Source organism: Lonchura striata, chromosome 25, assembly GCF_050655825.1.
Source record: "Lonchura striata isolate lonStrDom1 chromosome 25, ASM5065582v1, whole genome shotgun sequence".
Taxonomy (NCBI): Eukaryota; Metazoa; Chordata; class Aves; order Passeriformes; family Estrildidae; genus Lonchura; species Lonchura striata.
The window spans coordinates 4,547,716-4,574,570 of record NC_140727.1 but is presented as its reverse complement, the minus strand read 5'-3'; the positions used below and the strand labels follow the sequence as shown (position 1 = coordinate 4,574,570).

General features: G+C 65.9%; 5 protein-coding genes across 7 annotated transcripts; 3 read left to right on the top strand and 2 right to left on the bottom strand.

The window, feature by feature from the left end:
- Positions 1-1,156: 1,156 nt before the first annotated feature.
- On the bottom strand, positions 1,157-4,001 carry S100A14 (S100 calcium binding protein A14). The gene is made up of 4 exons (XM_021542129.3): positions 3,875-4,001; positions 3,526-3,636; positions 2,142-2,288; positions 1,157-2,045 (listed from the first exon to the last, which is right to left on the bottom strand). The coding sequence occupies exons 2-4, from the start codon at positions 3,556-3,558 to the stop codon at positions 1,926-1,928; spliced, it is 300 nt and encodes a 99-aa protein (XP_021397804.1). The 5' UTR covers positions 3,559-3,636; positions 3,875-4,001; the 3' UTR covers positions 1,157-1,925.
- A 553-nt stretch (positions 4,002-4,554) lies between these two features.
- S100A13 (S100 calcium binding protein A13) lies at positions 4,555-5,925 on the bottom strand. Its single transcript, XM_021542063.4, has 3 exons — positions 5,379-5,925; positions 4,896-5,102; positions 4,555-4,744 (listed from the first exon to the last, which is right to left on the bottom strand). Exons 2-3 carry the CDS (start codon positions 5,073-5,075, stop codon positions 4,610-4,612), a joined length of 315 nt encoding a protein of 104 aa, XP_021397738.1. The 5' UTR covers positions 5,076-5,102; positions 5,379-5,925; the 3' UTR covers positions 4,555-4,609.
- Positions 5,926-8,088: 2,163 nt separating this feature from the next.
- On the top strand, positions 8,089-10,676 carry S100A1 (S100 calcium binding protein A1). 2 transcript variants are annotated; one of them, XM_021542064.3, is made up of 3 exons: positions 8,089-8,331; positions 10,151-10,299; positions 10,399-10,676. In XM_021542064.3, exons 2-3 carry the CDS (start codon positions 10,159-10,161, stop codon positions 10,540-10,542), a joined length of 285 nt encoding a protein of 94 aa, XP_021397739.1. In that variant the 5' UTR covers positions 8,089-8,331; positions 10,151-10,158; the 3' UTR covers positions 10,543-10,676. The 2 variants fall into 2 exon arrangements, with proteins under 2 accessions (XP_021397739.1, XP_085416939.1); XM_085560813.1 differs by lacking the exon at positions 8,089-8,331 and adding an exon at positions 9,802-9,994.
- Positions 10,677-11,731: 1,055 nt separating this feature from the next.
- On the top strand, positions 11,732-18,137 carry CHTOP (chromatin target of PRMT1). Of its 2 annotated transcripts, none has more exons than XM_085560810.1 (6): positions 11,732-11,919; positions 13,191-13,266; positions 15,238-15,388; positions 16,826-17,006; positions 17,089-17,226; positions 17,794-18,137. In XM_085560810.1, exons 2-6 carry the CDS (start codon positions 13,202-13,204, stop codon positions 17,994-17,996), a joined length of 738 nt encoding a protein of 245 aa, XP_085416936.1. In that variant the 5' UTR covers positions 11,732-11,919; positions 13,191-13,201; the 3' UTR covers positions 17,997-18,137. The 2 variants fall into 2 exon arrangements, with proteins under 2 accessions (XP_085416936.1, XP_021397754.1); XM_021542079.4 differs by having other exon boundaries at positions 11,733-11,919; positions 16,823-17,006.
- Positions 18,138-20,057: 1,920 nt separating this feature from the next.
- On the top strand, positions 20,058-26,687 carry LOC110476847 (SMAD family member 4). The gene is made up of 12 exons (XM_085560809.1): positions 20,058-20,931; positions 22,055-22,284; positions 23,212-23,386; positions 23,467-23,487; positions 23,600-23,752; positions 23,850-23,930; positions 24,009-24,137; positions 24,210-24,248; positions 24,324-24,507; positions 25,206-25,374; positions 26,041-26,179; positions 26,262-26,687. Exons 2-12 carry the CDS (start codon positions 22,060-22,062, stop codon positions 26,459-26,461), a joined length of 1,515 nt encoding a protein of 504 aa, XP_085416935.1. The 5' UTR covers positions 20,058-20,931; positions 22,055-22,059; the 3' UTR covers positions 26,462-26,687.
- The last annotated feature ends 168 nt before the right edge of the window (positions 26,688-26,855 follow it).

Here is a 26,855-nt window from a genome sequence, read left to right as displayed (position 1 = left end):
CGCTGCGGGTCTGGGGAGCCCCGGCTCCCCTTTCCCCTCCATCACCCCGACCTGACACATTTCCTGTCTCCAATTAAACGCAGCCACACCTTTCTGCTTAATTCCCATGCATTTATTTCCAGGCGAGGGACAATAAATAGTCATTCCCGTTGTGAAATCCAGCCCGAGAGAGCAGACGGAGGCTGCTGTGGCCGAGCCGCGCTGCCGGAGCTGCAGGACCCGTCCCCAGCCCAGCCCCGGCTCTTATCACCCCTTATCGCCTCATCCGAGCTTTGCAGCGCTTTTGGCTTTGCTTTTCTCCCTCTCCGGGTGACCCAGGCGCTGCCGGGGCGCCCACGCCCTCTCCCTTTTTAGACACTCATTTTTAGGGTCGCCGCTGCGTTTCTGGGGTGCCCACAGCCTCCTCCAGGAGGTGGAGCTGGGTGGGAAGGGCAAAGGAAAAGTGGGAAAACCGGGTTCTCCAGGCGGTTTCCTCACTCTCCGGGAGCTGCAGCTTGGTGCCATTTGCTCTTCCCCAATTTGCTGTAATTGCACCCAAATCCCACCTTCTCCCCGCACAGCTCCCGGCCTCGCAGCCCCTGGGGCTTTCCAAGCCCTGGATTTTGGGGTCGGCCAGGATTTTGGGGTCTCCCCTGAGCTCCCTCCAGCCCAGCACGGCCCTGGCACCCGTTTGGGGTGCCCACAACGGGGACCAGCAGGCGCCTGGAATTGGGGGTGTGGGGAGCCCTGGGATGTCCACAGGAGTCACACACCCCCGCAGCACCCCCTGCACCCCCGCAGCACCCCCTGCACCCCCGCAGCACCCCCTGCACCCCCACAGCCTCCTCTGAACTCCCACAGCATCCTCTGAGCCCCCAAAGCATCTCCTGCAACCCTACAGCATCCCCTGCAACCCCCAGCTTCCTCTGCACCCCCACAGCATCCTCTGAACCCCTGCAGCACCCCCTGCACCCCTGCAGCACCCTCTGCACCCCTGCAGCATCCCCTGCACCCCCTGCACCCCCACAGCATCCTCTGAACCCCCACAGCACCTCCTGCACCCTCACAGCCTCCTCTGAACCCCCTGCAGCATCCCCTGCACCCCCTGCAGCATCCCCTGCACCCCTGCAGCCCCAAAGCCTCCCCTGCACCCCTGCAGCCCCATCCTCTGCACACCCCAAAGTGATCACCCAACCCACAGTGGCTGCAGCCCCCCCGGCCCCCCACTCCCCCCAAAGACAAATGAGGTCACCCAATCCGGGTCGCTTTGTTTTGGGTTTTTTTCTTTTTTTTCCCAGTGTTTTCCTTTATTAATTTATACAAAAATGGTTCCGAGCGGCCCAAGCTGATCCCGGCCCGGCCCCGTGCCCGGCTGAGGGCCGGAATCCCTGGGGTGGGGAGCACCGGGAGGGCAGCACAGCCCCCCAAAAACCGGGGGGGACGGCAGGGGAGGCTCCCGGGCCGCGCCACCACCCGCTGCCACGGCGAGCCCGGGGTGCCCGGGGTGCCATGGGGTGCCCGGGGGTACCCGGGGTGCCATGGGGTGCCATGGGGTGACGGGTTTGGGGGGCCGAGCCCCACAGCCGGGGGGGCTGGGGAACGGAGCCGGGGCCCTCTGTCCGCGATGCCCCGGGGCTGGGGGAGCCGCGCCCCGAGGGTTTCGGGGGGCCGGAGGTGGGACAAGCCCGGGGCTGGAGCGCACGGAGAGAGGCGGCCCCGGGGCCAGGAAGCCGCCGTGCCCCCGCGCCGGGCACGGGGCAGGGCCGGGGGCGGGCAGGGAGCGGTCCCGACGGGAAGGGGAGCGAGCAGCGCGGGGATGGAGCCGGGCGATCCTCCGGCAGCAGCGAGGTGGCTTCAGCCCGGGCGCATCCCCCGGGCCCCGCGGCCTCTCGCCTTCCAGGAGCGGAGCCCGAGGCCTCGGGCGCCTTCCCGTCCCCCACCGCCCTCTACTTCCTCCGGCAGCCCTTGGCCGCGTCCCCCATCATGTCCCAGTACTCTCCGAACTCCAGCTTGGCCTCGTTCGGGTCTCCCATGCATTCGATCTTCTCTTCCAGGGGTCCCACGCACTGCGGAGAGAATGTCGGGGTGATGGGGCTGGGGGGTCCCACCAGCAGCCAGGGGCCCCCCAGCTCCTCCTGCCCACGCCCGGGCTCTGCCCTCACCTTGCCCAGGTGCGGCAGCTTCTGCACCACCAGCTCCTGCATCTCGTTGGGGGTCAGGTACTCCTTCTGCCCCTTCACTGCGTAGCAGTGGAACTGGCTGATGACGGTCTCGATGGCCCGCTCCACGTCCGTGAGCTCCTGGCAGTCCTGCGGGGGGCACGGAGGGCGAGTGAGCTCCGGGAGGGCGGGGACAGCTCCGTGCAGGGCTGGGACAGCTCCGTGCAGGGCTGGGACAGCTCCCGGAGGGCTGGGACAGCTCCCGGGTGGGGTGGGAGATCCCTCGGGGGCGACAGGACGAGCCCCGAGCGGGTGGGACGCTCCCCGAGCCAACATTTAACCCCTGCACAGCCCCGGCAAAAATCTCCTCGTCAGAACCTGGCCCGTCTGTGCAGATGTGAGGCACCCTCCCGTCCAGCTGTGACGCCCTCCCGTCCAGCTGTGACACCTCCCCATCCAGCTGTGAGCCCCCCTGCCCTCTGTCCCCACACATCTGCACCCAGATGTGAGACCGTACAGATGTTTTGCCCCACATCCAGCTGTCGCACACCTCCGCAGCGGCTCTGCCCGGCTGTGACAGCCCCTCCAGCTGCCACCGCCTGTCCCCCCGAGCTGTCACCCCCCAGACGCGCTGTCCCCGCCCGGGGCCGCCAGGCTCAGCCACCCCGGCGTCTGTCGCCACCCCCGGCGCGGGCCCGTCCCGACTGGTTCTTCCTCTCCTCCGCACGGGTGGCGGTGGCAGCGTGAGTCAGTGCCCGCCGTGCCGCCGGCCTGGGGCTCCCGGAGCCCCTCTGCCACCCCCAGAGCCCGTGCCCGGCGGGGCGGGGGGCGCAGAGCAGCCCGACCCCGCTCCCGGTAGCTCCCGGCCGCTCCCGGTAGCTCCCGGCCGCTCGTGCGGCTCCGTTTAAGGGAAAAGACGGTGATTCACTCAAATCTGCGGCTTCCCCTCGGAACGCCGTGCAACCACAGCCGGTGATGCCCACTGGGCAGAGCCTGGCAACCTCCAGAGCCTCAGCCCGGCGCCCCAAATCCTCCACAGGTGCCAGGCGCGGCGCGGTGGGCGCGTCCCGTTTGGAAGCCGAGGAGAGCAGGAGCTCGTCCGCCCTCGGGCATCCTCGGAGGGGCTGCGAGGAGCGCGGGCGGCTGCCCAAGGTCCATCCGCGGGAGCAGACGGAGCTCCTGCTTCCCCGGGCTTCCAAGCGGCTCCGCAGCGGCCGTGCCCGGCGCTGCCGAACCCCAGAGCTGCCGAACCCCGGCTCCTCCGGGGCGCCCCGATTGACGCCGCGCCCCGGGGCCGTGCGGGGTCACCCCCGCCCCGCCGGGGGTCCCGGTGCCGCGGTGTCCCCGGTGCCGCGGTGTTCCCGGTGCCGCGGCGTCCCCGCCGCACCTTGCGCTTCTTGCGGCAGTTGCACTGGCCCATCCTGCTGCTCGCGGCTCCTCGGGGGTCTCTCTCTCTCTCTCTCCGGGGGTCTCTCCTCTGCCGCGGGGTCCGGGGGAGCTGGCGGGGCAAGGAAGCCAAGCTCAGCTCTCGGCTCGGGGGGAGCTTCGCCTCCTCCAGCGCCAGGACTCCTCCTCATCCCCGAGCGGAGGGCGAGGAGGGAGCCCCGGGATGCGGCGCCGGAGCTGCCGGGACACGTCCCCGGCGTCCTCGCAAGTCGTGGCAGGGCCGAGCGTGGGAGCGGAGGGGCCCGCGGGGGGAGCAGCCCCCCGTGCCGTGGGGCGGCCGGGCCACTTACCTGCAGCACGGCTGTCCCGGGTGTGCGCGGGCTGCGGCGGGCCGGGGTTTTATACCGGGGAGGTGTGAGTGGGAGCTCCGTGGTGCAAGGCGTCTCATTTGGGAGCCTGGCCCGGCGCCAGCGTGGGGCCGGGAAACGCCTCCTTCCCGGCCACACTGACGGTTCCCCATCCGAGCGGGCCGTGGGAACGGCACCGGGCCCGGCTGCTCGCCCAGAGCGGGATTCCAGCAGCCAGCAGCGCCGGGATTCGGGAGCTGAGCGCTGCGAGCGGGGACATTCCCCGGCCGGGATGCGCTGGTGGATGTGTCACCCCCCGCCACCCAAGACCCTGCAGAGGACGGGCGCTGATGCCACGGAGCTGGCGGCCACCGTGGCCAGCGCGGCATCGCTGCCGGGGATCTCCCGAGCCCCACCCCGGCCACAGCCACGGCTCTGCCCCCCACGCACCCCCCAGCGTGGCAGGAAGGTGTTTGTGGGGCGCAGGGTGGCACCCCAAAAGCCAGACCAGTGCAAGGGCAATTTGGGAATGGCCTCGTCCGTCCCGGGGTGCCCGGAGCCACGGAGTGACCCCAAGCCAGCACGCCTGGGCTGGGCCGGCCCCAGCGTGGCCACCACGGGGGAGGAGGAGATGGGGGCTCAAATCAGGAGCCCCCCACCAAGAACAGCAGCGATGCTCAGGCTCAGGGAAACCTCTTTTATTTGCCGCACGTCGGCCGAGTCCCCGCAGCGGCCCCGTCACTTCTTCCCCGCTTTGTCCCTCCGCACGGCCTTGGCCAGCTCCCCGATCAGCCGCCAGTACTCCCCAAATCTCAGCTCCTCGTCGTTGTTCACGTCCAGCTCGCTCATCTTCTCCTCCAGCGAGGGCACGTCCTGCGGGCAGCACCCGCCAGGGAGGCTCGGCCGCTCGCCAGCCCCCAGAGAGCGGGACGGGCACGACTGCAAACCCCCGGGGCACCGGGAACAGCCCCACGGGTCAGGGGGACCCCCGGGGACCCCGCGCTGCTGCTGCGGCTCCCCTCACCTTCATCAGGTTGGGCAGCTGGAGCCGCACCAGCTCCTTGAACTCGCCGGCCGTCAGCGTCCCCTTCCTGCCCTCCTTGGCGGCGAAGGTGACGAACACGGTGACGATGCGCTCGATGGCCGCCTCCAGCTCGGTCAGCTCGCTCGGCTCGCTCGGCTCGGGCAGCTCGGCCGCGGCCATGGCACCGGACACGCCGCTAGCCCGGGGCTGCAGGGACAGGAGCCCAGAGGCGGTGGGAGGCAGAGGGGTGTCCCGAGGGGAGACCCTCGCCCCCTCCCCAGCCCAGCGAAGGCTCAGCTCAGCCCCGAGGGTCCCGGGGCTTGTGCAGGACTCGGCGAGGGGCAGCGGGTCCCGGGGATGACGCCGCTGCCGCCCGATCCCGGAGCGGGGACACGGGGAGGGGACAGCGGGACATCAGTGGTCCCCAGCGGCGCTGCCGCGGCCGGGGTGCGGCCGGAGCTGCGGAGAGCGATGCCCACTTACCCCCTGGCTGCGGGCAGCTGGTGCCCCCCGGGAGGTTTCGAGGGGTTCGGGAGGTCTGGGGCGTTCTCAGGAGGTTTTATAGCCGTGCTGCAGGAGGGGACAGCGGGGACAGCGCAGCCTTTGTCCCCCCCGCGCCGGTGTTGGGTTTCCTGGCGCGGCCGGACGGACGCGCAGTCACCGCCCGGGCGCCGCCGTCCGTCCGTCCGTCCGTCCCGCCGTCCTCTGCTCCCTCCCCGCCCGGGCACAGGACCAAGCTCGGCCTGAGCTCGCCGCGGCCTCGGCCCGGGCACCTCCGGTGGGGACAGGAGGGGACCGCGGGCAGAGAACGGCCCCGGGGCTGGAGCATCACCGGGACCTTGCACAGAAACACCCCCGGGATCGTTTTGGTTGGAAAAGACCCCCGAGATGATTGAATCCAAACTTTGAGCCCCGTTCCGGGGGTGCAGGGCAGGTGTCACCCCCAGCTCCCTCCCTGCAGGGCTGGGGACAAGGAGGTGACCCCGGAGCCCCGGTCACATTCCGGTGACATCCCTGTCACATCCCGGCTCCGGCAGCGTCACCGAGCCAGGGCCCGGCTCGGCCCGCACCGAGTGAGAGTTGTGACTCAGCCGCCTGTGACATCATCCCTATTAATAGTGGGCTCTGTAAAAATTAATTAATCCCAATTAATTAGGGTGTTGGAATGGCCCGAGTGCTCCCCTTTAGTTAGTGGCTGTTTCTAACATGGCTGGGGACACCGAGCAGCTCCCGGGGGCACCCCTCTTCCCATGGGGACCCCAAGGGGACCCCGGACACAGCCTCAGGACTGTCCCCGACGTCCCCAGCCTCACCCACGGCTGTGACAAACAGCAAGGCTGCAGCCAGCAGCCCCCCGGGGCAGCACGCGGGAATTCGGGGTGCCAAAGCCCCCGCGGTGTTTTGGGGGCCGAGGGCACGGGGGTCCCCGGCACAGCGTCACCGTCACCGGCCCGGTCTGTGCCGAGCCCTGAGGCAGTGGCAGGGACGGGGTGGCCCTGTCCCCACCCCACAGCCGTCACACCAGCTCACGGGGCAGGAATTGGCTTCCTGCAGCCCCATCCGGCCCCGGGGTGACCGGGGGACGGGGCTGGGACGTTCACCGAGCCCCACGTCAGGGCCCGGGATGGCCTCTTGGGAAAGCGGCAGGTGAGTCAGGCCCGGCAGGGACCGGGACAGGTTTGGGGTGAATCACCGGCCCCGCAGCCAGGCGGGCCCGTGACTCCCTGGCCCTGGAATTCGGGGAGCCGGGATGGGGTGAGGAAGGGGCAGATGCAGCCGTGGCCCCACAGCAGGAGGGACACGGGAAAGGCACCCCCAGGTCTTTAATCAGCCTGGGATCCCCGTTGGGACCGGCCCCATGGGCAGGGGTGCGGACCCGGCCTCGGGGACCCCAGCATGGCGAGGAGGGACCATGGAGGGGCTGAGAGTGGGAGCAGAGAGGGACTGGGACCATAATGGGGCTGAGAGTGGGAGCAGAGAGGAACTGGGACCGTGGGGGGACTGAGAGTGGGAGCAGAGAGGGACTGGGACCATAACGGGGCTGAGAGTGGGAGCAGAGAGGGACTGGGACCATAACGGAGCTGAGAGTGGGAGCAGAGAGGAACTGGGACCATAATGGGGCTGAGAGTGGGAGCAGAGAGGGACTGGGACCATGGGGGGACTGAGGCCATGTAGGGACAGCGATGGGGGCCATATAGGGTCAGGGACCGTGTGGGAACTTGGACCATATAGGGACAGGACCATATAGGGACTTGGGCCATATAGGGACAGGACTTGGGCCATATAAGGACAGGATCATATAGGAACTCGAGCCATACAGGGTCAGGGACAGAACCATATAAGGACTTGGGCCATATAGGGACAGGACTTGGGCCATATAAGGACAGGATCACATAGGAACTCGAGCCATACAGGGTCAGGGACAGAACCATATAAGGACTTGGGCCATATAGGGACAGGACTTGGGCCATATAAGGACAGGATCACATAGGAACTCGAGCCATACAGGGTCAGGGACAGAACCATATAAGGACTTGGGCCATATAGGGACAGGAATGGGATCGTACAGGGACTTGGGCTATACAGGAATAGGAATGGGATCATTCGGGACTCGGGCCATATAGGACCACAGGACCCCGTGTGACAGGGTGACCATGTGCAGGGGCTCAGTGTCCACTTCCACATCCTGGTCCTGGGGTTCTCCACAGCCGGTGTGGCCCCACCAGGGATGGTGACCGTGTCCAGCGCGGTGCCCAGCCCGGCAGTGGCCCCTGCTGGCCCCATCGGGGCTCGCTGCAGGGACCCAGGGGCCGCGGCAGGAGCCCGGAGCCACCGCGGGGTCCCCAGCGCGGCCACCGCAGCTCCTCCCTCTCCAAAGCCTCTTCCAGAGCCCCGGCGATGGGATGGGGAGACAAGATGGGCCCAGCCCAGCACCGGGAACTGGAGCGACTGGTTTAGCTGGGTCAAAGTGGAGCAGGGGAGTCGCAGTGGCTGAAACCTGTTCCAAGCTGTGTGTAAAGCTCCTGGCATGTCCCTCACTGCTCCCGCTTCCCAGAGCTCGTCCTGGGAATCTGCCAGCCGTGCTGGGCGCGCTCTGCCCCGGCCGCAGGGTCCGGGACCCCCCGGGACCCCTCGGGACCCCCCCAGTGCTGGGGTTCGCCCTGGGGCTGCTGTCCCGAAGGTTTGGGGGTCCTGCTGTCCCAAAGGGTTTGGGGGTCCCGCTGTCCCGAAGGGTTTGGGGTCCCGCTGTCCCTCGGACACTGCGGCCGTGCCGCTGCCCGCAGTCCTGGCCCTGTCCCCTCTGTCCCCTGGCAGGGACCGGGGTCGGGGTTATTTTTGGGCAATGCCCGTCCCTGTCACGAGCAGCTGCTGGCCCGGTGACTCTCCCGGGCGTTCCCGGAATCCTGCCCGCCGCTCGGGGACCGGGACACGGCGAGTGAGTGCCACGGGCCCCTCCCAGTGCCCCCATGCCCAGCCTCGGGATTTGGGGATCCGGCCCCTCCCGGAGCCCCAGGGATGGAGCCGGGTCCTGCTGGGAGGCAGCTCCTGAGCCGCCCTTTGGGATCCCTGCTCCTCTCTGGGACTCGCAATTCCAGCTGGGACCCCTCCTCTGCTTGGGGACCCCCCAGTTTCCCCATTCCCCGGGCGCTGGGGAGGGTGCCCAGGCAGTTTTGGGGTGCCCAGGCAGGGCCCATCCTCAGCCGCAGGGACGGGAAGTGAGGGAGGTGGAAGCAGAGGCAACAGGATGTAATTAGCCCCAAATTAGGGCTGGAACCCGGCATGAGGAGCCCGGCACCACCCGGCCCTGCTGAAAATGCAGCTCCTGTTTGAGGGGGTCCCAACTCCTGAGGGAGGCTGAGGGATCTGGGGGCAGAAGCACTTGGGGTTGAGGAATTGGGGTGATCAGGAATCTGGGGGATCAGGAATTCGGGAGATCGGGAATTTGGGGACTGAAGCATTTGGGGGCTGAGGAATTTGGGGGCTGAAGCATTTGAGGGATCAGGAATTTGGGGGATCAGGAATTTGAGGGCTGAGGAATTCGGGGGCTGAGGAATTCGGGAGCTGATCTCCCCGGGGATGCCGGAGCCGGGCAGGCTGCGGGCTCCATCCCGCGCGGATCCGGGGCCGTAACGGGATCCGCGGATTATCAGCATCACCCGGGCCGGCTCGGAGTCCGGTTTCCTGGCCGAGGCGTTGCTGCAGCAACGCCGGGCTCGGGATTGTGGGGCCTTTTCAGCCGGACAAGAGTCCTTTGAGCGCGGGGGGCCCCCGCGGAGTCACCCGATAGCCCCCGCCGCTCCCCCCGGGCCCCGCGGGCCCCGCGGCCGCTCCGAGGACACCGGATCCCTTCATCGGCCCCGGGAGCGGGGCTGGCCGCGGCCCCGGCCCCGCGGCGCTGACGGACGGGGGATGCCGGCGGTGCCCCCGCGGGGTCACGGCGTGGCCACCGCGGCCACCGGCGGGGGCGCCGGGCACTGAGCCCGGCGGGGGACCCCGGTGCCCGTGCCGGTGCCCGTGCCGGTGCCGGTGCCCGTGCCGGTGCCCGTGCCCGTGCCCGTGCCGGTGCCAGTGCCCGTGCCGGTGCCAGTGCCGGTGCCGGTGCCCGTGCCCGTGCCCATGCCGGTGCCGGTGCCCGTGCCGGTGCCCGTGCCCGTGCCCGTGCCTGAGCCCGTGCCCGTGCCCGTGCCCGTGCCGGTGCCGGTGCCCGTGCCGGTGCCGGTGCCAGTGCCCGTGCCCGTGCCCGTGCCCATGCCGGTGCCCGTGCCGGTGCCAGTGCCCGTGCCCATGCCGGTGCCGGTGCCGGTGCCCGTGCCCGTGCCGGTTCTCCCTACATCCCCGGTTTTTCCGCATCCCGGGGGCGGCGAGGGGCGCTCGGGGGTGGCACGGGGAGCCCCCCTGAAGTGGGGCTGTCCCCCCAGCCGTGTCCCCGGGGCCAGGCCGGGGTTGTGCCCCCCACGCCCGGCCCCGCGGGGCTGGCCGGCGGTGCCAGCCGGGCTGCCCAGCCCCGGTATCGGATCCTCCCGGAGGGAGGGGGCTTGGAGCTTATTTAACGGGCCCGGCCGGGCCGGGCGGGCGCACTCGGAGCACGGGGAGCTCAGGTGAGCACAGGTGTCCCCGTCCCCCCCAAACCTCCCCGCCCAGCCCCTGGGAACCCCCCCAGTCCTGCCCAGGGGGACCGCGGCCGCGGGTGGGTGACATGTGGGGGTGGCACCGAGACGGGGGGGCCGGTGGGTGACGTGCTGGGGGTCCCGCAGCCGCAGCCATGGGATCGCAGCTGGAAGGGGCCATGGAGACCCTGATCAATGTGTTCCACCACTACTCGGGCAAGGAGGGGGACAAGTACAAGCTGAGCAAGAAGGAGCTCAAGGAGCTGCTGCAGAGCGAGCTGGGATGTTTCCTGGAGGTAACTGGGACCAGTTTGGGGTGCGGGGATCTCCCTTTCCCCGTTCCCCGGGGGAACAGCGGCTGCCCAGCCCCAGGGCTCACCCTGTGTCCCCCCCAGACCCAGAAGGACGCGGGGGCCGTGGAGAAGATCATGCAGGACCTGGATGAGAACGGCGACGGGGAGGTGGATTTCCAGGAATTTGTGGTCCTGGTGGCCGCCCTGACCGTGGCCTGCAACAACTTCTTCTGGGAGAATGCCTGACCCCCCTCCTGCCGCAGCAGGACATGGGCTCCCAAAATCCAGAGCCCCCCCGCCACCCCCCGGCTCACCCCCTCAGCATTCCCAGGGGATCCCGCTGGGATCCAGCTGCACAATAAAGGCACAACCCTGCCCGAGGTGTGTCCGTGTGCGTCAGCTCCTTCCTTCATTCCTGCTCGGGATTCCTGCCCCATCCCCTGGGAATATCCCACTCCGGGCGCACAGGGAAAAGCCAGCCTGGGTCACCCCAGAAGCCTGGAGACAGCCCTGGCTCCACCCCAGGATCCACCCCAGGATCCACCCTGGGATCCACCCGGGATCCACCCTGGGATTCACCCTGGGATCCGCCCCGACTGCCCTGGGCAGGGTGACCCTGGGGCGGGGGATCCCGGCCGGTGTCGGGGTGTGGGACACGGGAGCCCCGGGATTTGGGAAGGGGGTGACAGGCCGGGACTCGCTGCCGGTGGCTCCGGAGGCACCGGCACCGCTCCCGCGGGGCTGGAGGAACCGGTTGGGATCTCCCAGCCCACTGGGATGGGACGGTGGCCAAGGGCCCCACCAGGGCCACCAGCGCCATCATCTGCCCGCCATCCCGGCTCGGGATCGGCCCTGCCCGGGTGGGATGGACATCGGGACAGGGGCACGGGACAGGGGTCAAGGAGCAGCTGGGCAGTGCTCCCAGGGACATGGTGGGACACCAGGAGTGTCATGGGCAGGGGACTCCACGGTCCTTACAGACCCCTTCCAACTCCGCAACTCCCTAATGCCTGGATCCTATATGATTCCACGGTTGAGCATTTTGTGATTCCATAATTCCAAGATTCCATGGAGCTGACAGAGGAGCTGATAAAGCTGACACAATTCCGTGGGACGTGGGGATCCCAGCACCGCGTGACTCCGTGACTCCACAGCTCCATGACTCCACGGTTCCTTGACCCCCCCGACTCCCTCATCCCACGGTTCCATGACGGTTCCATGACGGTTCCATGACGGTTTCATGACGTGACAATGACGACACCGCTCTCTATGACGTCACGGGGACTCCACCCTACTCCCGCCAGAACGTTCCCGCCTCTCCCTCAGCCCCGCCCCTTTCCCCGCCCCCTCCGCCGCTCCACCAATCACCGCCCGGCCCGGGGGGGCTCGCGCGGCGGTGGGCGTGGCCGGGAGCGCGGCCGCCATTTCGGCGGGGGCGGGAGCGGCGCCGGCGCCATTTTGTCGCGGGCGGCTGAGGGAGAAGCGGCAGCAGCGGCGGCGGGCGGAGCTCAGCGCCAGCCCCGGCCCGCGCCGGCCCCACACCGGCCCCGCACTCACTCACCCGCCCGCCCGCCCGCCCGCCTGCTGGCCGAGCCACCGGAGACCTGGCGACCGTGTGCTTCGGTGAGTGACCGGCCCGGCTGCGCGGGGGCGGGGCGCCGGGGGCCGCTCCTGAGGGCCGGGGGGTCCCCTCAGGGCCCCCTCATAGCCCGGAGAGCCCCTCACGGTCGGGGCTTTTCCTCCGGAGTCGGGCCTGCGGGAGGCGGAGCGGTTTGTTTTTATTTTTTTTTTTTTATCCTCAGGAAGAAAAACGCTTTAAGAACCACTTCAAATTGAAGAAGCTGCTGTATATTAAAACAAAATTATTATAATTAGTTTCAAGCAGCAATGAGGCTTTCTGTTGTCTCAGTTTCTGGTTGTAAATCCTCTCAATAAAACGTTTTTTTCAGGGTATTATAGAATAAACGCATCCCGGCCGTCATCCACCCGTTCGATTTGCTGCTAATTATAAAATAAATTAATAAATCGATCTGCAGAGCTCGGGGGTTGGAGCCCAGCGTGTTTCTGTAGCATCCAGCACTGGGGGGGGATTTAAATCCCTACCCTGAGGGAATTGGAACCTCCATGTTTTTAAAGGGTACGATGCTTTTGTAGCATCGTCTTGGATTTTTATTCCCTGTGCCCTTAAAATTGGGGTTTGCACCTTGGTCATGCTAAGAACACGGGAAATGTGGAGGTGTCAGTGTGCAAAAGGCGTTTGGGTGCTATTTACACCTGGATTTGTATGTTATTACTCAGAAAAATGATAAGGTATTCACTGTAAAAATATAAATTTTTACTAAAGGTAAATTAAAATAACTCCCTTTTTTATTAAACCTGGTAGAGGGCTAGAAAACATTAAAAATGCATAAATACAATACCTATAACTAGCCTCACTCTTAGTTCTCTCCACAGAGAGCAGAAGTTTTTTAATGTTTAATCATGTAAATACGTAATAATTGTTTTAATTTGATGTCTTGGATTCTGTTTTGCATCTTTGCTCTGGAGGTGGCATTTGGTTGCCATCTTGCTCCTGGATTTTTGTGTTATTTTTCCTAATGTTGCTGAAGCATTCACTGTAAAATGATACATTTTTGGTAAGGGAGAAATAAAGGAACTCCCTGATTTATTAAAACCGGGAGAAGACCAAAAAGCATTCAAAATCCCAGAATCAGAACAGAAAAATTCTGGCAGAGGGCTAAAAATCAGTGGGAAAAAATGAATATATTGCACATAACCTGCCCTAATCTTGATTTCCTTCACCGAAAGAGGCAGAACGAAAGGGATGTTTAGTATTTCACAGTATAAATGTGTAATAAATGTCTAAATTTTCCCTTCTGGGCCCTGTTTTGCAGATTCTCTGAAGATGGCTGCACAGTCAGCACCGAAGGTCGTGCTAAAGAGCACCACCAAGATGTCTCTGAACGAGCGGTGAGGAAGCCAACGGCACCTTCAGCTCCTAAGAAATCATATATAATTTTTTTTTTTTTTTTTACTTAATTCTCACTATCCAAAAATCCAAAAACCCACCGTGGTTTCCGCCCTCTTTTAACCTCGTCGAGCGAGCGGGTGCCTCCACCCCCGCCTTACCCTCCGACCCCTGCGGCACGCAAGGTTAAAAGGGCCAAAAATCCCGGAGGGATTGCTCCGTGTTTAGTGTTGATTCGCCTCGTAAATCCGGTGGGATGTGTTGTTGTAAGAGCAGAGACCAGCCTCACACCCTCCCTGTCTCTCCCACATGTTTTGACATTGGTATTTTGGCTCTGCTGCCGCGCCCGAGGCTCCCACCCGCCCGGGTGGGCCCTGTAAGAGGCCGGCGGCGGCCCCGGAACCGGCCCAAAGGCTCTTCTGGGCCTTGTAAGAGGCACCAGCTTCGCTTCACCTCCATCTCTCTCTGTCCTCGAGCTCTTCCCGTGGGTCATTCCGCTGGGTTTCTCCACGTGTGGCTCCTCTGTGACGACTAACGGGTGTCCTGCTGAGCATTTTGGGGTTAAACACGCTGGCCTGGGGCAGCTGCTCTGCCACTGAGCATTTTGGGGTTAAACACTGGAATGGAGCAGCTACTGTCCCACTGAGCATTTTGGGGTTAAACACCCTGGAATGGGGCAGCCACTGTCCCACTGAGCATTTTGGGGTTAAACACTGGAATGGAGCAGCTACTGTCCCACTAAGCATTTTGGGGTTAAACACCCTGGAATGGGGCAGCCACTCTCCCACTGAGCATTTTGGGGTTAAATACTGGAATGGAGCAGCCACTGTCCCACTGAGCATTTTGGGGTTAAACACGCTGCCATGGGGTAACCACCATCCCACTGAGCATTCTGGGGTTAAACACCCTGGAATGGAGCAGCCACTGTCATACTGAGCATTTTGGGGTTAAACACCCTGGAATGGGGCAGCCACTCTCCCACTGAGCATTTTTGGGTTACACACGCTGCCATGGGGTAACCACTGTCCCACTGAGCATTTTGGGGTTAAACACCCTGGAATGGGGCAGCCACTCTCCCACTGAGCATTTTGGGGTTAAACACCCTGAAATGGGGCAGCCACTCTCCCACTGAGCATTTTGGGGTTAAACACCCTGAAATGGGGCAGCCACTCTCCCACTGAGCATTTTGGGGTTAAACACGCTGCCATGGGGTAACCACTGTCCCAGTGAGCATTTTGGGGTTAAACACCCTGGAATGGGGCAGCTTTTGCTCCCTGCAGGCAGCTCAGGACACCTTGCTGCCCCTTCCCCCCCGTCAGCCCAAACTCCTCGTTTTTAGGATGGGTTTTGTTCGCCAGCTCCCAGGAAGCTGCTGGGGTGCTGCTGAGGAGTTTTATTTTCCGCCTCGCTGCGTGTTTGCTCTTCCATGGAGAAAAAAAACACCACAAAAACTCCCAAGCAGCCTGATTTCAGGAGAACAGTTGGGGGGCTGTATATATAATATTCAGGAGATGCTCAGGGTGCTGGAATTTTGTAGAATCACACAACTGCTAAGGTTGGAAAAGGCTTTAAGATGATCCCTTCCAACCTGGCGCCAGAGGACACCGAGCGTGGCGTCTTCCCAACCTACCTCCTGGCCTGGAATTTTGACTCTTTTCCCAGATTTTTTTGGGGTTGATTTGGCTTTTGCTGTCCTGTTTCTCTCCCCCCGTCACAACCATCCCCGCTTCCTGCTGGTTGTCACCCTTCTGCCATCTCTAAACCCACTAACCTCCGGCTTTCTCATTCCCACTGAAAACTTCCACCTCATTCCTGCCTCTCCGGGCCTCGCGGCCAGCCAGGGATCCGTAATCCCATACGTGCCACTCTTTGCATAAGGTTCATGGGAGCTGGAGCCCCGCTCGAGCACCGTGAAATGCCAATAATTGTGTGTTCTAAGCTTTAATGAAACCCCGTTTTATTCGACCTTGAAGCTTCACTAACATGCTGAAGAACAAACAGCCGATGCCGGTGAATATCCGGGCCACCATGCAGCAGCAGCAGCTGGCCAGCGCTCGAAACAGACGTCTGGCCCAGCAGATGGAGAACAGACCGTCTGTGCAGGCCGCTCTGAAGCTCAAACAGGTGAGGGGAAAGGGGATTTAGGCCTTGCAGGATGTGGAAAAAGCTTCTCCGGAAAGAGAAAGAGGCCAGAGAAGGGAAGGGGATGGAGGGTGAGTGTGGGGAGCTGCTGGAGGAAAGGAGGCTCTGGGGGAACCTGCTGGCTTTCCACATCTCCCTGACAGGAGGGTCAGGTTGGACACAGGAATTTTTTCCTGGGAAGGGTGGTCAGGCTTTGGCAGGGGCTGCCCAGGGAATTTTGGAGTTGCCATCCCTGGAGGTGTCCATCCATGGATGTGGCACTCAGTGCCCTGGGCTGGGCACAGGTGGGGATTCAGTGGTCTGGGAGGTCTTTCCCAACCTGGCGACTTGTGGGATTCTGTAGAAAGGTGTTGGAGAGTGTCCAGAGGAGAGAGACGAGGATGGAGAAGGGTCTGAAGTGGCTGAGGGCGCTTGGTGTGTCCAGCTGGAGCAGAGGAGCCTGAGGGGAGACTTGGGGCTCTGCAGCTCCAATCTCTGCTCCCTGGGACAGGAGCAGGATCCAGGGAACGGCTGGAGCTGTGCCAGGGGTTCAGGCTGGACATCAAGGAAAGGCTCTTCCCCCAGAGAGAGCTGGGCACTGCCCAGGCTCCCCAGGGAATGGAATGAAGCTGTGCCAGGGGAGGTTTAGGATGGATTTTAGGGAAAGGTTCTTCCCCCAGAGAGAGCTGGGCACTGCCCAGGCTCCCCAGGGAATGGAACGAAGCTGTGCCAGGGGAGGTTTAGGATGGATTTTAGGGAAAGGCTCTTTCCCCAGAGAAAGCTGGGCACTGCCCAGGCTCCTCAGGGAATGGGATGAAGCTGTGCCGGGGGGATTTAGGATGCATTGTAGGGAAAGGCTCTTCCCCCTGGGCACTGCCCAGGCTCCTCAGGGAATGGGCACAGCCCCGAGGCTGCCAGAGCTCCAGGACACCGTTCCCGTGGATGCACAGGATGGAATTTTGGGGTGTCTGTGCAGGGGCAGGAGTGGGCCTGGATGATCTGATGGATCCCTCCCACCTCAGAACACTCCATGATCCTAAAAATGAGATACCTGGGAGGGACTTGCAGAAAATGTCCACTTTTTACCTCAGATCAGCAGCACGTTGTCATTCCCTGGTTGTTGGTGGGGGCGTTGGGTGCTGCCTGTTGACGTCTCCTCTCTATTTTTCCAGAGAAACGGCTCATCCCGGGGTCCGGGAGCTGCCGAGTGCTTCACCTCAGTCCCACGGCAGCGACAGCCCCTAAAATCCCACCCTCCTCCCTCGGTAGCGTGGCGGTTTTTCCCCGAGGAGCAGCGGGACCCGCTCCCGTGCTGGCCGGTCGGGGACTGGCCTGGACTCCAGGCACACCCCCTCCATTCCCAGCGCCGTGTGCCCCTGGTGTCCCCAATCCCAGACCGCTGCATGACTCGTGTCCCTCCCAAATCTTCTCTTCCAGAAGAGCTTGAAGCAACGCCTCGGCAAGAGCAACATCCAGGCGCGGCTGGGCCGGCCGGCGGGGACGCTGGCCCGCGGGGCGCTGGGGGGCCGCGGGCTGGCCCTGGGCCAGCGGGGGCTGCCCCGGGGGGCCCTGCGGGGCCGCGGCGCCCGGGCCATGCTCCGAGGAGGGGTCGCGCTGCGAGGTCAGTCCCCTGCCATCCCCCCCGTCCCCTCGCACGCCGCTGCCCGCGCTGAAATCCCGCTTTTCTGGCTCCTCCGCTGAAGGTCAAGGCCTGCTGCGCGGCGGGAGAGGGATTGCCCCGCGGATGGGCCTGCGGAGAGGCGGCATCCGGGGCCGCGGCGGCCCGGGGAGAGGCGGCCTGGGCCGGGGCGCCATGGGCCGGGGAGGGATCGGCGGCAGAGGTGAGTGCCCGGGCTGGGAATCACGGGAAAATTCAGCTGGCATCCCTCTGTCCTGGCTAAGGCTGGGGCGTGGAACCTGCAGCCCCGAGATGCCAAGCCTGGCATTTAAACCATTTACCCAAGACTGGGTTATTTCTAAAACAAAGCTCGGCAGGGCTTGGGAGGGGAAACGCAGGAGTCAGATGTTGGTGTTGGGCTGGGATTGAGGAATTCTTGGGAAGTGCTGAGGAACCAGAAGGAGCTGGGAGTGTATCCAGAGTCAGACACCTCTCTGGGCACCCGCCCGGTGGGAAATCCCGGGGTGCTTTCCTGGGATGCAGGGTGGGAAATCCCAGATGCGGGGTGGGAAATCCTGGGTTGCTTTCCTGGGATGCAGGGTGGGAAATCCCAGATGTGGGGTGGGAAATCCTGGGTTGCTTTCCTGGGATGCAGGGTGGGAAATCCCAGATGCGGGGTGGGAAATCCCGGGTTGCTTTCCCGGGATGCAGGGTGGGAAATCCCGGGATGCAGGGTGGGAAATCCCGGGATGCAGGCGCTGACCGTTCTGTCCCGTTCTCTCCCCGGCAGGGCGCGGCATGGCCGGGCGCGGCCGGGGCGGCTTCGGCGGGCGCGGCAGAGGCCGGGGCCGCGGCAGAGGCTCGGCACGCCCCGCTCTCACCAAGGAGCAGCTGGACAACCAGCTGGACGCCTACATGTCCAAGACCAAGGGACACCTGGACGCCGAGCTGGACGCGTACATGGCACAGACGGATCCCGAGGCCACCGACTGAGGGGCCGGGACTGCCGGGGGAGGGGGGGCTGGTTCCGTCGGGAGCTGCGCTGGGAATCCCCGATGGAAAATTCAGACTTAGTGTGTTCTTCAATGTTTTGATACTCTCTGTTATATTAAACCTTTTTTGGATTGTTCTTGCCGGGGGGGATCTTTTTGGTGATTTTTCCCTGATGGGATGGATCTGCCACGGAGAATCCGATGCTGGCGGCACCAGGGGTGCATCCGTGGCTTGGGGACCGGGTCCGTGTGTGCCTCTGGAGCTCTGTGGTTGAGTTTTGGGATGGGTGTCTTGAATTTTGGGATCAGCCCTTGTACATTTTGATATGGCCACATTTCCCTGCTGGAGTTTAACACACCTGAAGCCAAATCCAGCTTTCCCAGCAGGAAGAGCCCGAGTTTGGCTGTTGTTCTCCTCCCAGCTCCTCTGGTTCTGCACCAAAAATCCCTGTGGGGTTGGGGCAGGCAGAAAACTTCCTGCTTTTAGTGGATTTTAGGAGATTGGAGTTTGAGTTCTTTCTGCGCTATGTTTCTGTGTGGTTTAAGTGCTTGTTTAGAGAAATGCAAGGCAGCAACATAAAATTCAGGAAGGACAGTGAAGTGGAAATGCCTCTTTTCCAGAACAGGCTCCAAAATCCATCATTTTTCCAAAAAACAGGTAAATTTTCAAAACGCAGGGTGCCTAAAGGGCCTGTGCTTTTCTCACCCACCCGTTCAACGCTTTAAATTTTCCTGTTCAGTGCCCTGTTCCCATTCCCTTGGAATCTTGCATTACTGCTTAGTTAAAGAGGGAGAATTCCCAAAGCTCTGTGTGGGAAACGGGATTTTCCTGAGTTTACTCTGCAGGGGCAGAAGGAGGAGGAGGGGATGCAGTGACTGGGGCTGCGGCAGCTGTGGAGTCCACCGGGAACCGCGGCGTTCCCGGGGGATGATCGGGACCGGGACCCGGGGGATGACCGGGGCCGGGGCCGGACCCGCGGTATTCCCGGGGGATGACCGGGACCGGGGCCGGACCCGCGGCGATCCCGGTGGGAGCAGGACCGGGACCGGTGGGATGACCGGGACCGAGGCCGGACCCGCGGCGATCCCGGTGGGAGCAGAACCGGGACCCGCGGTATTCCCGGTGGGAGCAGAACCGGGACCCGCGGTATTCCCGGTGGGAGCAGGACCGGGAACCGCGGCGTTCCCGGGGGATGATCGGGACCGGGGCCGGACCCGCGGTATTCCCGGTGGGAGCAGGACCGGGACCGGGGCCGGATCCGCGGTATTTCCGGGGGATGACCGGGACCGGGGCCGGACCCGCGGCGATCCCGGTGGGAGCAGGACCGGGACCGGGGCCGGATCCGCGGTATTCCCGGGGGATGATCGGGACCGGGGCCGGACCCGCGGTATTCCCGGTGGGAGCAGGACCGGGACCCGCGGTATTCCCGGGGGATGACCGGGGCCGGACCCGTGGCGATCCCGGTGGGAGCAGGACCGGGACCCGCGGTATTCCCGGGGGATGACCGGGACCGGGGCCGGACCCGCGGTATTCCCGGCGGGAGCAGAACCGGGACCCGCGGTATTCCCGGGGATGACCGGGGCCGGACCCGCGGTATTCCCGGTGGGAGCAGGACCGGGACCCGCGGTATTCCCGGGGGATGACCGGGGCCGGACCCGCGGTATTCCCGGTGGGAGCAGGACCGGGACCCGCGGTATTCCCGGGGGATGACCGGGACCGGGGCCGGACCCGCGGTATTCCCGGTGGGAGCAGGACCGGGACCCGCGGTATTCCCGGGGGATGACCGGGGCCGGACCCGTGGCGATCCCGGTGGGAGCAGGACCGGGCCCCGCGGTATTCCCGGGGGATGACCGGGGCCGGGGCCGGACCCGCGGTATTCCCGGCGGGAGCAGGACCGGGACCCGCGGTATTCCCGGGGGATGACCGGGGCCGGACCCGCGGTATTCCCGGTGGGAGCAGGACCGGGACCCGCGGTATTCCCGGGGGATGACCGGGGCCGGGGCCGGACCCGCGGCGATCCCGGCGGGAGCGGGGCCCGGCGGCGCCGGGGGCGGGGCCCGTCTGGGGGCTGGCGCCGTGAAAGCGCGGCCGCGATTGGCTGGCGGGGCGAGCCCCGGCTGTCACGGGCGCTGCCATTGGCTGCGGCGCGGCGGCGCCTCACGCGCTCCGGCCGCGCCTTTTGTTATTGTAGGGACGGAGTTGGGAAAGGGCTGAGGGAGCGGGAACGGAGGAGGAGAGAGGAGAGAGGAGAGGCTGAGGGAGCGGGACCGGGACAGGAGAAAGAGGCTGAAGGAGCGGGAACGGGACCGGAGAGAGGAGAGAGAGGCTGAGGGAGCGGGAACGGGGACAGGAGAGAGAGGCTGAGGCAAAGGGCTGAGGGCAGGAGGAAGGGGCTGAGGGGAAGGCAGGGGGCTCAGGGCAGGGGATCAGGGCAGGGCAGGGTGCTCAGGGCAGGGGGATCAGGGCAGGGCAGGGGCTCAGGGCAGGGGGATCAGGGCAGGGCAGGGTGCTCAGGGCAGGGGCTCAGGGCAGGGCAGGGGATCAGAGCGGGGGGATCAGGGCAGGGCAGGGGGCTCAGGACAGGGGCTCAGGGCAGGGCAGGGGCTCAGGGCAGGGCAGGGGATCAGGGCAGGGGGATCAGGGCAGGGGGCTCAGGGCAGGGGCTCAGGGCAGGGGGATCAGGGCAGGGGGCTCAGGGCAGGGGCTCAGGGCAGGGGCTCAGGGCAGGGGGCTCAGGGCAGGGGCTCAGGGCAGGGGGCTCAGGGCAGGGGGCTCAGGGCAGGGGCTCAGGGCAGGGGGCTCAGGACAGGGGCTCAGGGCAGGGGCTCAGGGCAGGGGCTCAGGGCAGGGGCTCAGGGCAGGGCAGCAGCACCGTGAGCCGCAGGAGATGCGGCGGGAGCCGGGCCGCGAGTGACGGCAGCCGGGGGCGGTGGAGGTGAGTCAAGCCTGAGCCACCATCGGTGCCCCGTGTCCCCTCCTTGGAGCCTGTCACCCCTCAAAGGCCCTGCGCCGCCCCGGTCACCTTCCCGTGCCCCGTGGTGTGCCAGGAGCATCCCTTGGGACAGGGACCAGCCGGGGCTTCTCCTGGCAGGGCGAGGATGGAGCCGGGTCTGGCCCCACTGGTCACCGCAGCTTCCCCCAGACCAGAGCGGGCTGAGCGCTGCAGACCTGGAGATGGCTCTGTCCCTGCCAGGCTTCCCTGGAGCAGCCTTGCTCTGCAGTCCCTGGAGCTGGGGGAGCAGGAGCCAGGGCCCCTCTTGCACTGCTTTTAGCCCCGAGACACGGGGCAGAGGATGGGCAGGGAGCAGGGAATGCTGGCATTGAGGCAGCGGCCGGGATGAGATCCTCGGGATGAGATCCTCGGGATGAGCCCCAGAGCCTGGCGGGGGGCTGAGGGCCGCACCCCAGCACGGGGGGCTCCATGGGGTCCCTGCAGCGTCCCTGGAAGTGTCCCCATACCGAGGTGGCATCTTGGAGGAGCTCGGCACAGGGGGACACGCGGGGGTGCTGGCAGGACACCCAGGCTCCCTCGCAGTCCCCGATAAGGAGCAGAGACCGGCGGTTTGTTGTGTCTGCCGCCATCCCAAGGATTTTCCAAAGCTCTGGAGCGCTGCGTGCAGGCTCTGGCGTGAGCTGGGTCTGGCAGGGAGGCAGGAAAGGGAGAAGCCGGGGAGGGAGAGGGGTTAAGGAGCGGCGCCAGGCTGGGCTCTGTTTAGTCTGGCCTCGGCGGCGGCAGCGGGAGCCGCTCTGTCCCCGTGGCACCAGGCACGGACACAGCCCCGCTCCCTGCCAGGCGCTGGGGACACCGCTGTCCCCCGGCCTGATGCCAGGGTGCCACCATCCAGCTCTGGCTCTGCTGCTGTGGGGCGCTGGGGACACCCCGAGTGTGTCCTGCCACCTCACCCCTTCCCCAGGCTGGGGACAAGCTCTGGGGTTCAGCGATCGGCCAGGGAGCACGGAAGCCGGGCTTGGGGTGGCAGATGGCTTTGTCACCTGGGGAGTGCCGGCTCGGTGTGCCCTGCGGCAGGTGACGTGCGGGGACACGCCGTGCCTTGCAGGTGCCATGTCCCTGGGCAGTGACAGCGGCCCCGGCATCGTGCACAGCCTGCTGTGCCACCGGCAGGGAGGGGACAGCGAGGCCTTCGCCCGCCGCGCCATCCAGAGCCTGCTCAGGAAGCTGAAGGAGAAGAGGGACGAGCTGGACGCGCTGGTGGCCGCTGTCACCTCCGGAGGGGCGCAGCCCGGCCAGTGTGTCACCGTGCAGCGCACCCTGGACGGGCGGCTCCAGGTACCCCCGACACCGGGGTGGGGACCCCCGGGCTGGGAGGGGACGCGAGTGACCCCCGCTGTAAACCCACCCCAAATTTGGGGGTCCCACCCCAAGTTTGGGGGTGCTGTGTGTCGGGGTGCCCCAGGAGCCCCTCGGCAGGCGGTGGGAGGGGACACGAGTGACTCCCGCTGTAAACCCACCCCAAGCTTGGGGGTCCCGGGTGCTGGGGTGCCCCAGGAGCCCCTCGGCAGGCGGTGGGAGGGGACACGAGTGACCCCCGCTGTAAACCCACCCCAAGTCTGGGGGTCCCACCCCAAGTTTGGGGGTGCTGTGTGTCGGGGTGCCCCAGGAGCCCCTCGGCAGGCGGTGGGAGGGGACACGAGTGACCCCCGCTGTAAACCCACCCCAAGTTTAGGGGTGCTGTGTGTCGGGGTGCCCCAGGAGCCCCTCGGCAGGCAGTGGGAGGGGACACGAGTGACCCCCGCTGTAAACGCACCCCAAGTTTGGGGGTCCCACCCCAGGCGGTGGGAGGGGACACGAGTGACTCCCGCTGTAAACCCACCCCAAGCTTGGGGGTCCCGGGTGCTGGGGTGCCCCAGGAGCCCCTCGGCAGGCGGTGGGAGGGGACACGAGTGACCCCCGCTGTAAACCCACCCCAAGCTTGGGGGTCCCGGGTGCTGGGGTGCCCCAGGAGCCCCTCGGCAGGCGGTGGGAGCCGCTGGATGCCCCGGCCGCATCCCCTCGGCGGCGTGCCCTGCCCGGTGAGTCAGTGTCTGGCAGCCCCGCCGGGGCTCGGGGAGGGGGAGTTTGTTATGTCTGCAGCCGGAGGCGCGGGGAGACCCCGGCCCGGCGCCAGCCCCGCGCTGGGGGGGCTGGGGGGACCCCGGTGCTGTCACCCTGGGGAGGGGGCACAGCCCCGCGTTCCCCTGTGCCCCCTCCCCGCAGGTGGCCGGCAGGAAGGGGTTCCCGCACGTCATCTACGCCCGGCTCTGGCGCTGGCCCGACCTGCACAAGAACGAGCTGAAACCCGCCACCTTCTGCCAGTTCGCCTTCGACCTCAAGTGCGACAGCGTCTGTGTCAACCCCTACCACTACGAGCGCGTGGGGACCCCCGAGGGCGGTGAGCCGGGACCCCCGCGCGGGCGGCTGCCGAGGGGGGGGTCACCGGCGCCCCTAATCCCGCCCCCTCCTCTCCCGCAGGTCTGAGCATCCCGGGCACAGGTGAGACCCCGGCCCGGGGCCGGCGGGGAGCCCCCCCGGAGCCAGCCCAGCCCCCCGCAGCGGCTCCCCGTGCCCCCCATGGTCTCCGGTGTGTGTCCCCCGCCCTCCCCAGTGCCCCCTCCGCGCCCGGTGAAGGAGGAGTTTGTCCATGACTGTGTGCAGATGGAGCCCCCCGCCCGGCCCCACCCAGCGCTGCCCCCCCGGCGGCCCCCTGAGCCCCCCGGCGTGCCCCGGCCCTACCCTGCGCTCCCCATGGCGCCCCGAGGTGAGACCCCCCCTTAGCCCTGACCCTGCGAGGGTTTGGGGGCATCACCCTCAGCCCCCCACCCCGCAATGACCCCGGTTCCCATATTCCCCCACAGCGACCCCCCAGGACCCCCTGCTCCCCCTGGCCCACCCCGAGGGCCCCCCGCAGGACGGGTACCCCAAAGCACCCCACCACAGTGAGTATGGGGGTACCCCGCTGCTCCCCGACCCCCCTGGGGGGACCCTCCTTATGTCCCCCCCGTGTCCCCCTGCAGGTTCACCGCTGAGCTGGAGCAGTGCCACCATCTACACCCCGAGTTTGGGGGGGTCGCAGCCCGCCCCCCCACAACATCCCAGCAGCCAGAGCCACCCCCAGCCCCCCCAGCACCACCCCAACCACTGCTGTAGGTTTGGGGGACACTGAGCGAGGGCTGGGGGGGATCTTCAGGGTGCTGACCCCTCTCTGCCCCTCCCAGGGCCCCCCGTGCTCCAGCCCCCCGTGTCCACCCACCCCGGTGAGTGCCCCCCACCCTCCTTAGCACCCGTGGGTGCCGTGACCCCCCCTAAAAATCCCGCGTGCCGCCCGCCAGGCCCGGAATTCTGGTGCTCCATCGCCTACTTCGAGCAGGACGTGCAGGTGGGGGAGATCTTCAAGGTGCCCTCGAGCTGCCCCACCGTGGTGGTGGACGGCTACGTGGACCCCTCGGGGGGCGCCCGCTTCTGCCTGGGGCAGCTCTCCAACGTGCAGCGCTGCGCGGCCAGCGAGAGGGCACGGTGGGTCGGGGGGCACGGGGGGCATAGGGGATCAGCAGGGGCATGGGGGGCATGGAGGGCATGGGGGCCATGGTGGGTTGGGGGGCACAGGGGGCACGGTGGGTCGGGGGGCACGGGGGGCGTAGGGGATCAGCAGGGGCATGGGGGGCATGGAGGGCATGGGGGCCATGGTGGGTTGGGGGGCACAGGGGGCACGGTGGGTCGGGGGGCACAGGGGGCACGGGGGGCATAGGGGATCAGCAGGGGCATGGGGGGCATGGAGGGCATGGGGGCCATGGTGGGTTGGGGGGCATGGGGAGTCGGGGGGCATGGGGGACATGGGGGGCATGGGGAACACAAAGGATTGGGGGGCATGGGGGGCTCGGTGGGTCAGAGGGCATGGGGGGCACAGGGGAACACGAGGGATTGGGGGGCATGGGGGGCTCGGTGGGTCAGAGGGCATGGCGGGCACAGGGGAGGGTTATGGAAGCAGTGGGGCAGGGGGCACAGGGGCTGTGGGGGTGAAGGATGGGGGGCAAAAGGGGGATAATCAGGGTGTGGGGGGTTTGGGGGATAAACAGGGGAGAACGGGGATATGGGGGGTGGATAGGGCAGGAGGAGGAGAAGGGGAAAATCAGGAGGAAGGGGGGCAATGGGGAAAAGAGGGGGCCAGGAGGGAAAAGCAGGGCAGAAAGGTCGGTGCTGAGGCTCTGGGCCAGGCTGCACATCGGCAAGGGCGTGCAGCTGGAGCGGCGAGGAGAGGGCGACGTGTGGATGCGCTGCCGCAGCGACCACGCCGTGTTCGTGCAGAGCTTCTACCTGGACCGGGAGGCGGGCAGAGCCCCCGGGGACGCCGTGCACAAGGTGTACCCCGGGGCACACATCAAGGTGGGCTCCCCGGGGGTCCCCACGAGGGCTGGGGGCGGTGCTGGGCCTGGATTGCAGGAGCGGCAGGAACCCAGAGATGGAGGGACCCTCATGGGCACACTGAGGGGACCCCTGGGGTACCCCCACCCCTGCTCAGGGGTCCCCCCATGTCCCCCCTGGAGGGCTGGGGGGAGTTCTAGACCCAGATTTTCGGGGACTCTGGGCAGTGGAAGGACCCCAGGGATTGAGGGACCCCCATGGGCTCACTGAGGTGGGACCCCACCCCAAAGCCACCCTGTTCAGGGGTTCCCAGGAGGGCTGGGGGGAGTTCTGGACCCGGATTTTTGGGGGTTCTGGGCAGTGGAAGGACCCCAGGGATTGAGGGACTCCCATGGGCATGCTGAGGGGACCCCAGGGTACCCCCACCCCTGCTCAGGGATCCCCCCAGGAGGGCTGGGGGCGGTGCTGGGCCCGGATTTTAGGAGCAGCAGGAACCCAGAGATGGAGGGACCCCCATGGGCACACTGAGGTGGGCCCTGGGGTACCCCCAGGAGGGCTGGGGGCAGATCTGGGCCCGGATTTTAGGAGCGGCAGGAACCCAGAGATGGAGGGACCCCCATGGGCACGCTGAGGGGATCCCCCCCACCCCAAAGCCACCCTGCCCAGGGTCCCCCCGTGTCCCCCCAGGTGTTTGACCTGCGCCAGTGCCACCGGCAGATGCAGCAGCAGGCGGCCACCGCCCAGGCCGCCGCCACCGCCCAGGCGGCCGCCGTGGCCGGCAGCATCCCCGGGCCCGGCTCGGTGGGCGGCATCGCCCCGGCCATCGGTGAGTGAGCGCAGCGCCGGCAGGCCCCTGTGACGCCCCCCTGCCCACCCCACCCCGGAGTGACCCCCGCGTGCCCCCCCAGGGCTGTCGGTGGCCGCGGGGCTCGGCGTGGACGACCTGCGGCGCCTGTGCCTCGTTAGGCTGAGCTTCGTCAAGGGCTGGGGGCCCGACTACCCCCGGGCCAGCATCACCTGCACGCCCTGCTGGATCGAGGTGCACCTGCACCGTGCCCTGCAGCTGCTGGACCACGTCCTGCACGCCCTGCCCGACGCCCACGCCTGACTCCCGGGAGGAGCAGCCAAAAAAAAAACACAAAAAAGAGGGGAAAAAAAGGCAAAAAAAAAAAAAAAAAAAAAGCAGCGAAATGACCAAAAATGTGTTGGTTTAACGGTTATTTAATGGGTGGATGATTGTGGCCTGGGTGTGGTGCAGCCCTCAACGCTGATTTTCACCTCCTGCTTTAACTTTTCTATGAAAATAAACCAAAAAAACAATTTAAAAGCTGAAACGAGGTGAAAGGACCAACTCCATGTTGTTGTAACCATTACTTAATAGATGGGGTTGGAATCTATGGCCTGGGTGTGCCAGCGCCTTTGACGGCGCTCAGCAGTGCAGCTGTGCCGCCAGATGCGCCTCCAGATGCGTTTCCAGATGTGCATCCAGCTGCGCCCTCGCA

What these genes read in the sequence shown, in the direction of transcription:
- S100A14 (XM_021542129.3), bottom strand. Translation starts at nt 3,558, where the DNA reads ATGGGCCAGTGCAACTGCCGCAAGAAGCGCAAG. An exon ending in ACTGCCGCAAGAAGCGCAAG is followed by an intron (nt 2,289 to 3,525) that starts GTGCGGCGGGGA and finishes TGCCCCCCGCAG; the next exon opens with GACTGCCAGGAGCTCACGGA. An exon ending in AGCTGCCGCACCTGGGCAAG is followed by an intron (nt 2,046 to 2,141) that starts GTGAGGGCAGAG and finishes TTCTCTCCGCAG; the next exon opens with TGCGTGGGACCCCTGGAAGA.
- LOC110476847 (XM_085560809.1), top strand. Translation starts at nt 22,060, where the DNA reads ATGTCCCTGGGCAGTGACAGCGGCCCCGGCATCGTGCACAGCCTGCTG. An exon ending in CGTGGGGACCCCCGAGGGCG is followed by an intron (nt 23,387 to 23,466) that starts GTGAGCCGGGAC and finishes CCTCTCCCGCAG; the next exon opens with GTCTGAGCATCCCGGGCACA. An exon ending in CCCCGTGTCCACCCACCCCG is followed by an intron (nt 24,249 to 24,323) that starts GTGAGTGCCCCC and finishes GCCGCCCGCCAG; the next exon opens with GCCCGGAATTCTGGTGCTCC.
- S100A13 (XM_021542063.4), bottom strand. Translation starts at nt 5,075, where the DNA reads ATGGCCGCGGCCGAGCTGCCCGAGCCGAGCGAGCCGAGCGAGCTGACC. An exon ending in AGCTGCCCAACCTGATGAAG is followed by an intron (nt 4,745 to 4,895) that starts GTGAGGGGAGCC and finishes TGCTGCCCGCAG; the next exon opens with GACGTGCCCTCGCTGGAGGA.
- S100A1 (XM_021542064.3), top strand. Translation starts at nt 10,159, where the DNA reads ATGGGATCGCAGCTGGAAGGGGCCATGGAGACCCTGATCAATGTGTTC. An exon ending in AGCTGGGATGTTTCCTGGAG is followed by an intron (nt 10,300 to 10,398) that starts GTAACTGGGACC and finishes TGTCCCCCCCAG; the next exon opens with ACCCAGAAGGACGCGGGGGC.
- CHTOP (XM_021542079.4), top strand. Translation starts at nt 13,202, where the DNA reads ATGGCTGCACAGTCAGCACCGAAGGTCGTGCTAAAGAGCACCACCAAG. An exon ending in AAGATGTCTCTGAACGAGCG is followed by an intron (nt 13,267 to 15,237) that starts GTGAGGAAGCCA and finishes TCGACCTTGAAG; the next exon opens with CTTCACTAACATGCTGAAGA. An exon ending in CCGCTCTGAAGCTCAAACAG is followed by an intron (nt 15,389 to 16,822) that starts GTGAGGGGAAAG and finishes CTTCTCTTCCAG; the next exon opens with AAGAGCTTGAAGCAACGCCT.